The sequence below is a fragment of the Podarcis raffonei genome, chromosome 1 (genome assembly GCF_027172205.1).
Source record: "Podarcis raffonei isolate rPodRaf1 chromosome 1, rPodRaf1.pri, whole genome shotgun sequence".
In the NCBI taxonomy this organism is placed as follows: Eukaryota; Metazoa; Chordata; class Lepidosauria; order Squamata; family Lacertidae; genus Podarcis; species Podarcis raffonei.
In genome coordinates, this window is record NC_070602.1 from 82,585,267 (window position 1) to 82,594,733 (window position 9,467).

Genomic DNA, 9,467 nt, shown 5'->3' on the forward strand with positions numbered 1-9,467 from the left:
GCCGGCGTACAGTTTCTGGGTCATGTGGCCAGCATGACTAAGCTGCTTCTGGCGAACCAGAGCAGCCCATGGAAACACCGTTTATCTTCCCGCCAGAGTGGTACCTATTTATCTACTTGCACTTTGACGTGCTTTCGAACTGCTAGGTGGGCAGGAGCAGGGACCAAGCAATGGCAGCTCACCCCGTCGCGGGGATTCAAACCACCAACCTTCTGATTGGCAAGTCCTAGGCTCTGTGATAGTAGCACTTTATATCCAAGTAAAATAAAACATGAAATCTTTACAGGCCTCAGAAGTAAATAACATTGAGTCTAGTGTGGCTTACCCCTGAATAAATGGGCATCTCCTGAAAATAGAACATTCTGTAATTTGAAGGGAATTCTGAAATATCTCCTCCTGAATTTACAAAGGGTGTAGTTCCACAAATCTCCCTCTTGCACATCATTTGCTCCTAATGACCATATGCAACTGGCAGGATTAAGGAGATGGAAATTGTCTGACCCCCTCCTCCCATCTTCTTCGCTCTCTCAAAATAGATAGTAGATACTCAGCCTTTTTCTTTCTTTCTGTCCCAGCAGCTAATCTATAATAAAAAACATGTCTGTGTGGAATCATTCAAGCACCACTGAGTTTATTCTCCTGGGAATCACAAGCCGAATGGAGCTGAAACTGCCCCTCTTCTTTCTGTTCCTTCTGATCTACATTGTCACCCTGGTGGGGAACATAGGGATGATCTTGCTCATCAGGAGAGACCCTCGCCTCCACACCCCCATGCACTTCTTTCTCAGTAACTTGGCTTTTGTGGATGTCAACTATTCCTCAGCCATCACACCCAACATGTTAGTCACTCTCTTGACAGAGAACAAACGCATTGGGGTCATTGGATGTGCAACTCAGATGTTTATGTTTGTTATATGTGGGAGTTCTGAATGCCTCTTGTTGGCAGTGATGGCGTACGACCGGTATGTGGCTATCTGCAACCCACTGCGTTACCCCATCATAATGTCAGGGAAAAGGTGCATGTGGCTAGTAGCTGGTTCCTATTTCCTTGGCAATTCTTATGCAGTTCTACATACAGTGTTTACCTTCACTCTGTCCTTTTGTGGGCCAAATGTGATCAACCATTATTACTGCGACATTCCCCCACTGCTACAGCTTTCTTGTTCGGATACGCACACCAACGAAACAGTGATATTTGCACAGGTTAGCATAAATTGCGTCGGCACGACAGCAATCATCTTGCTCTCCTATGCCTGTATCTTGGCCACCATTTTGAAGATCCATTCTTCTGAGAGCAGGCGCAAGGCCTTTTCCACCTGCACATCCCATCTGACAGTTGTCAGCTTATTCTACGGGGCAATTTTCTTCATGTATCTGAGACCCAGCTCCACGTACGCACTAGAGCAAGACAAAGTGGCCTCGCTATTCTACACAGTGGTGATGCCCATGCTGAATCCCCTCATCTACAGCCTGAGAAACAAGGAGGTTAAGGATGCATTTTGGAGACTGCTTGGGAAGACACTGCCATTGTAAAGGACAATTATGGAATAACAAACCAATATAATAATGAACAGGATATTCAACTTTCATTCTGTTTACTAATATTCATTATGCATTTCAGTTTATTATTGTTGCTGTATTTCTATTTTAAGGGCTTGTTCTAATGGTGGTGCAAGTAGAAGGAACCTTCCCAAACCAATGTTTATCATTTATTTATTTATTTATTTATTAGATTTATATACCACTCTTCATTAAAAGATCTCAGGGCAGTTCACAAAATGTTCACCTCCCTGTTGCAGCCCCCTCTACCAAGGACAGATGCATCAGTCATATCTACATGTTGGTTCAGAAGTCCATCCCATCCCATTTCCAGATTAATTTGCAATTTTTACTTTTAAAAATACAAAAGAATTTTTGCATATAATACATACACATACTTTTATTACAAAATACATACGGTATATAAATATTATTTGATCCCAAAATGAGCATTTAAAATACCTTTTTCATCTCACGTTGTGCATTTTAAAGCATATTTTATCCTAAAACACACATTTCTTTCCTGTTTTTGTTTCTATGAAGAAATGTATTGTGAAATTCAGAGAAGCAGAAAGAAAATTACACTCTGATCTATGTATTATTCTGGGAGACGTGGATTAGGTTTGTTCACTTACAAATTCAGACAAAATTCATCTCCGAGGCATCTTAAAGTTTTTACATTTTTTAAAATGCCAAAGCAGTCAGTAGGATAGCCATTCTCTACTTTGCAGAGAACAGTTCTCCATTTGAAAAGTTATCCCAGGACAGCCCTCTAATCTGAAGGGCTACCAATTACATGCTTAGTATATAAAGAACAATCAAGAAGAAAAAGCAGCAGAGGCCTTGAGGTTGCCTATCAATGGTTAGCTCTTGCACTGCAGTCTAAGTAGACACAGATGCCACCTGATCACAGTCTTTGCTACTATGGGGAGATGTATTGTATTTCAATTGTAGTAATTATTTCCAGATTTGCATCTAAACACATTAGCACCTGCAAATGTTATGTGAACCTGTGTCCTACTTCATCCTCTTTATTTTTGTCAGATTAACAATGGGTAAGCCACCACCCTGGCTTTAAGTCATGGAATCTGGAGTTGTACAGCCTAAGAATAGGTTTACCTGCTCAAGGAGAGACAGGCTAGCAGCAAATACAGCTGAATGTGCATTTGTTCATATAAAGAGATATAGCAGAAATGCATCTGCGTATAAGTGTTTATATGCTAATGCTAGAAGCTTCTGAACCTAGATGGAAAAACTGAATGCAGGAGAGGAAAGTTAGGGCTGCCATACATCCTGACTTTCCAGGAATAAAAAAAAGCACAACTTTTGTTCCCCTAAAAAAGAAACACCCAAAAAACTCTGTTCTGAATTTCACTTGGAGTTATGGCAACTCTAGGAAAGTGCCTGCTTGTATGCTGCCACAGGCATGTAGCTGGCCACTGTGAGAACAGGATGCTGGACTAGATGGGTCATTTGGCTGATCCAGCAGATTCCTCTTATGTTCTTATGCCAGGCATAGGCAAACTCGGCCCTCCAGATGTTTTGGGACTACAACTCCCATCATCCCTAGCTAACAGGACTAGTTGTCAGGGATGATGGGAGTTGTAGTCCCAAAACATCTGGAGGGCCGAGTTTGCCTATGCCTCTCTTATCCAACATTTACTCCTATCTAAAAGAGCTGCGGTGGATACCACTATAAACACTATAAACCACTATAAACAATATTGCTTGTTCAAGTAGCTACACACCCAACTAGAAACATGCAATTTGATGTGGTTTTCACACGTGAAACATGGATCTCCAGATTTAGAAAGGATAAAGACTGCAATGTACTTGAACATTCTGGCCCATGTAATTTTAACATATGCATTACAAACCCAACTGAAGCAAAAGCTCCATTAAGCCTTATGTGTGGGAGCTATATTTATCATGGTTTTCCACTGGTGAATTCCCTGTGATCCACCTATTACGGATACAGGCTCCAGATGGATATGTAAGTTAGTGATGATGATCTATTAATACACTAGTGGTTATTATAGGTAGAATGTTTACAAAGATATGATTCCTCTTAGAGACTCATTAAGTTTATGGAAGCAATAATTACTCAAGGCAAATCTTTATTTAGTATTAGGAACAATGCTTCCAAATGGTAACAATGATTATGGTCTTAACAAATGATGAGATTGGAGGTCCACAATGGCCTGCGCTTGCCCAGGCAGGTGCATTATGTGACCCGTGAGAACAGCAAAATAACCAGACTGTACAGTGGTGATGGGATAAAATCAGGCCAAATCTTTATTGAAAGCAGCAGGCAGTTCAAGGGTTGCCATGGCATTGGGTCCCAAGATCAGTTCATCATTCCACAAGCCCCGTATTGATGGATTGGATCTGCTGGATTTGGATGGCTCCAAACCTGTTTGATGGGAGTCAGCTGATGTTGAAACTGCCATGGCGCAGGCAGGGTCTCACTGGGAGACCAGGGTGCAGATTCCAACCAGGCAGATACTGAACCTGCACTTGGGATTGCCATGGTCAATCCTCCTCTCAGGCCCCTTATGGCCGCCCCTATACTATGTTGATCCTGACTAATGCCGTTTCCGCCTTCATACAAACAACATTCTTCTGTCTAACAAAGGAAAGCCATAATTTCACTGAGGGAAAGGTGAGAAAAGCCCCAACCAAATGCCAATCAAAAGGAAAGAAATTCCTTTCTGGTCCTTTCAACCAATGACCCAGAATTGCTATGTGAAGGCTCTAACCCAAGGGCAGGCAGGTAGGAAGCTCTCAAAGCAAAATGGCTGTGAGCTTCAGGGGAAGCAGCCTTATATAGGCTTTCCCCTCCCCTCTTCAGCAAGGACCCATGAGGAAGCTTTTTCACACAAGCCCATCACACAGAGAAGATACTGGGCAAAACCTGGCCACAGCCCCACCGGCCAAAGGGTCCCATGCTTATTGGGCATGGAACGGGGCTTATGTCTGCTTGACAATGGAAAGGGTGCTCTGGAAACCTGGGAGATGAAGACTGTGGCCCTACAATTAGACAGAGTGAGACAACCACCTCAGAGGGAAGATGATGAGAGAAGGCAGCGCTCATTCTTCCTGAGACTCACCTGGGATGTTCCCAACTCCCTAAGTCAGTGCCCTAGTGATGGTGCTTGCTCAATGCTGGTCTGAGTTGACTGGCTTTTCCAGTCAGTTAATCTCTCTGATTGTGTCAAAGATAGGACCTTCAGGAAAAGGCAGCCAACGTAGTCCACATAGTTCAGCAGGAAAGCACTGCTCTTAATATGTGATGCGTGCTGATGCCATTACTGCTGCATTTGTTTGAGTGGACAGTGAGCATGCACCAGGTACAGAAGTAAGAGAGTGGCAGCAAAGTGTTGAAAGGCAGAGGCGTGTGTTCCATGTATCTTGTCCTGCACTTCCTAAGCTAACCAGCAGACAATGCTGACCCAGTGCTGGTTTTGAAGTAAGATTCAGTTGCTAGTCTGATTGGCTTCTGTACATGGGGGTGTCTAGGCAGCAAAATATATTGGGCTGGCCCCGCAAGCATTATGTAGATTTCTCTAAAGCCCATAGAAGAACAAGGAAGGAAGAAGATGAGGAAGTGCTATAGGAATGAATAACTCATTCTAGAACAAATGACTATTCACAACAGCCCAGACTAATTGGGCAACTTATCTTCAGCATCACACTAAAAAGTATATGTGAAACTTAGGGGAGTTAAGTCCCAGAGGTAACAGCAAATAATAAATACTATGAGAGGCTCCTCAAGATAGCAGACAATCATGTTCAACAAGCAGGTGCTTCATCTCACAGGGTAAGCTGGCAATTAATCACTTCTGAGTATGGTATTTAGGGGCCAATGCTTAGCAATCACAAGCATTTTTATCACTAGTGTTAATCACCAATATAGAGACAAACAACATAGTAGCTGCTGTTGGGAAAATAGATGTAATATATGCCTGGAGGGCTGGATATTCTATATTGGATAGATAAGGGAGGGTTGATGGGAGACATCAGGAATTGACAATGCACTGCAGGGAGCAGCAGCAGAAAGTAAATTGATGGTAGAGGAAACAAGTAAAGATGATTTATGGAAAAGGAGCATCTTGAGGGGCAACCTGGAAGGAGGAGGAGGATCCATCTCTAAATGCACCCATTTCAATTGTGGAAATAGAGCTGGCTATTAATCAAGCAAAAACAGGTAAATCATCGGGTCCTGATGGGCTCACCGCCTCTTGCTATAGAACATTTCGAGATCTTCTAACAATACCACTGAAAGATACAATGAATGGAGTACGAGAAAGACACAGCACTTGAAAATTGCACCCTAGCCTAGGTCATTAATTACCTTCCTACTGAACAGCCCACACCACGGCCCATAATCGTCTTATGGAAAACGTTTAATAGCTTGACCATGATTCCATAAGAAATCAACATTTTACCATTGAAGTTTTTCACCCCTCCTGAGGTTAACTATAATTTTATTACTATCTACTCTTAGTAGAATTTTCAGATTTTCAGGTTACATCTTTGCCTCCTTTGCCAGGAATGAAGAAATGAGGTATGAATTGGGGTGAATAAAACATGCAGTTAAAAGAAACACCCTAACACCCCTCATTGTGGGTTCCTGAGAGCTGGGAGAATAAGCCTACCAAAATTCCATCCCTGCTCTGACCACTAGAACAGTCTCCCCTTGCCTGTTCACCTTAAAGGTAATCAACCACAGATGTAATGAGACAGACAGAATCCTAGAGTAGCTTCATTTCTGTAGCACTTATGCAAGACAGTTGTGAGAAGTCGATTGGATAAGCATCTCTTCACCATAAGGATGCCTCAGTTTAACTCCCTCCTGACCCATCTTACACCTGCATCTGTGTCAAACTGGTGTTTCACCAAGTTGGCCCAATTACCATATCCCTCCCTCAACATATCCCTCTACTACTACAGCATGAAATAGATGTGGGGGGCCAGTGCTCTCAGTTTGCCAATTCTGAGGGTACCCACCCCAATACAAATTCTACTTAACCCCTTAAATAGGGACTGGCTACTCCCATGCTCTAAATACATAAATATATATACAGTAAAGGTAAAGGTAAAGGGACCCCTGACCATTAGGTCCAGTCGCGGATGACTCTGGGGTTGCGGCACTCATCTCGCTTTACTGGCATAGGGAGCCGGCGTACAGCTTCCAGGTCATGTGGCCAGCATGACTAAGCTGCTTTCTGGCGAACCAGAGCAGCGCACGAAAACACCATTTATCTTCCCGCAGGACTGGTACCTATTTATCTATTTGCACTTTGTGCTTTTGAACTGCTAGATTGGCAGGAGCAGGGACCGAGCAATGGCAGCTCACCTCGTCATGGGGATTCGAACCGCTGACCTTCTGATTGGCAAGCCCTAGGCTCTGTGGTTTAGACCACAGCACCACCCGTGTCCCATATATACAGTATATAATTATAAATATAAAAAGTGGCGCATTAGGAGAGCTGCCACTCTGGAAATGCACTGAGGAGGGTTAGGCTTTTAAGCCTGTCCACATTCCTCCTTTAACTGGCAGATGCGTCCCACCAGCTATGGGTCACTAAAACGGAGTTGGGTGAGGGAATCACCCTTCACCTGAAACAAGGGCAGAAGAGCAGCATCCCATTCACTCTTCCAGGCTTTGTATTTTGAAACCCTTTGCTTTAGAACTCTGGAAGCACATGAAGTCTTTGTCCAAAGTTACCTATTGAAATGGTATTTTGTTTTGTTTGCCACACAAAGGGAACTGATCTGAGAAAATAAAAGATTACTTTGCTAACCATTGTTTCTCGTCCCACACAGGTAACTTGTATATGAGGAAATGTCTCTGGAGAATCACACCACAATCACTGAATTCATTTTTCTAGGAGTCACAAACCGAACAGACCTGCAATTGCCCCTCTTTATCCTGTTCCTTATTGTCTATATTGCCACCGTAGTAGAAAATCTGGGCATGATCTTTCTGATAAGGAGTGACTCACAGCTTCACACTCCCATGTATTTCTTCCTCAGCCACTTGGCTTTTGTGGATCTCTGTTATTCTTCCACCATCACCCCCAAAATGTTGGTGGATCTCTTGTCAGAGAGAAAGAGCATTGGGGTTTCAGGCTGTGCAACCCAGATGTTTCTGTTTGTTGTATTTGGGATTACTGAGTGCCTCCTGCTAGCTGGAATGGCCTATGACCGTTATGTGGCAATCTGCAACCCCTTGCTCTATTCAGTTATTATGTCTGAGGAAAGGTGTGCCTGGCTTGTTGCTTGTTCATATGGAGTTGGACTGTTCCATTCAGTTACCCACACCACATTCACTTTTACTTTGTCCTTCTGCAGAGCAAATAAAATAAATCATTTCTTCTGTGATATTCCTCCACTTCTCCAGCTTTCCTGCTCTGATACCCACATATATGAGATGGTGATCTTTGCTTTGGTTAGTGTAAATTGTGTGACCACCACAATGACCATTGGCATTTCCTATACTTGCATACTGGTTACGGTTTTGAAGATACGCTCCGCAGAGGGCAGTCACAAAACCTTTTCCACCTGCACCTCCCACTTGATGGTTGTTACACTGTTCTATGGGACAATTTTCTTCATGTATCTCCGACCCAGCTCTGCATACAGCCTGGATCAAGACAAGGTCGCCTCCGTGTTCTACACAGTGATGATCCCTATGTTGAACCCCTTGATCTATGCCCTGAGGAACAAGGAGGTTAAATGTGCCCTTCAACGAGCGATTGAGAGGATGTTATCACTGTGAAATGAAATAGCAGAATAGCTGGAATAAAGTACAACAAAAGAACTTTGCAATACAACTTGATCACTCTTATAATTGATCTGTTCTCCTGGTTGTTTGTTGCGAGTCCTAGCAGGGAATGAATTTGGAGCGACAATAACCATGGCTTCATGCTTTTTGTACACGTGAAGGACAATTGAAAAGCCTATTGCCTTTATATAAAAAGAATTCTCATTCCTCAGGGGTTACTGGAATGAAAACTTTATGATGAAATTGAGAGAAGGCTATTGCAGTGCTAGGAAATTTAGAAACATACAGTGACATTCATAGTGATAAGAGCTCTATATAGATCAAAGGTGCAACCCAATCAGTTTCTGTGCTAAGAATGCCTTTCTCGGGATGAAGCACATTAATAATAATAATAATAATAATAATAATAATAATAATAATAATAATTTGTACCCTGCCCACTCTGGGTGGCTTCCTACAAAGATTAAAAATACATTAAAATGTCACACATTAAAAACTTCGCTAAACAAGGAACAATAACTGCTATTCTAGCACAATGTTAGAAAGTTCAGTATTGTGTAGGTGTCATGGGCCAGAATGTTGCACAACGTGAGGATATTACTGAATTGGCACCTGCCACAATTTATTTATATATTTTTATCCCTTCCTCCCTGCAATGTAGCTAATATGGCTTTCACAGCTTTATCTCAGTTTTTCCAACAGAGGGCAGAGAGAGGGTGAGAAACCCAAATTCAAGCTTGAATATGAATTTGAACGTATGACACCTGGTGACATATATGGTCCTATGTACAATAAGGGATGTGGGTAGTGCTGTGGTCTAAACCACTGAGCCTCTGGGGTTTGCAGATCAGAAGGTCGGCACTTTGAATCCCCGTGATGGGCTGAGCTCCCATTGCTCTGCCAACCTAGCAGTTCGAAAGCACACCAGTCCAGCATTTTGTTCTCACAGCGCCCAACTAGATGTCCAAGCAAAGTCCAAAAGCAGAGCACAGGCACTCTACCCACAAGTGAATCCCAGCAACCAGAATTCAAATCCATATAAACAATGACAATTGAGATAGAATACAGACAAAATGAGCTGCAGTCATTGATAGACCTGCCCTCCATTAATTTTGCCTTTTAAAGCCATCCAAGTTAG

The 9,467-nt window shown here is 42.7% G+C and overlaps 2 protein-coding genes across 2 annotated transcripts; both read left to right on the plus strand.

Annotated features, from left to right (window-relative positions):
- Positions 1 to 597: 597 nt before the first annotated feature.
- Positions 598 to 4,558, plus strand: LOC128420970 (olfactory receptor 1020-like). The gene is made up of 2 exons (XM_053403503.1): positions 598 to 1,498; positions 4,401 to 4,558. Exons 1-2 carry the CDS (start codon positions 598 to 600, stop codon positions 4,556 to 4,558), a joined length of 1,059 nt encoding a protein of 352 aa, XP_053259478.1.
- A 2,820-nt stretch (positions 4,559 to 7,378) lies between these two features.
- On the plus strand, positions 7,379 to 8,323 carry LOC128418843 (olfactory receptor 1020-like). The gene has a single exon (XM_053398935.1). It carries the CDS (start codon positions 7,388 to 7,390, stop codon positions 8,321 to 8,323), a length of 936 nt encoding a protein of 311 aa, XP_053254910.1. The 5' UTR covers positions 7,379 to 7,387.
- The last annotated feature ends 1,144 nt before the right edge of the window (positions 8,324 to 9,467 follow it).

Coding starts and splice junctions, on each gene's coding strand:
- LOC128420970 (XM_053403503.1), top strand. CDS start 598: ATGTCTGTGTGGAATCATTCAAGCACCACTGAGTTTATTCTCCTGGGA. Junction 1,499..4,400: donor CAAGGAGGTTAAGGATGCAT/TTTGGAGACTGC, acceptor AGCAAGGACCCA/TGAGGAAGCTTTTTCACACA.
- LOC128418843 (XM_053398935.1), top strand. CDS start 7,388: ATGTCTCTGGAGAATCACACCACAATCACTGAATTCATTTTTCTAGGA.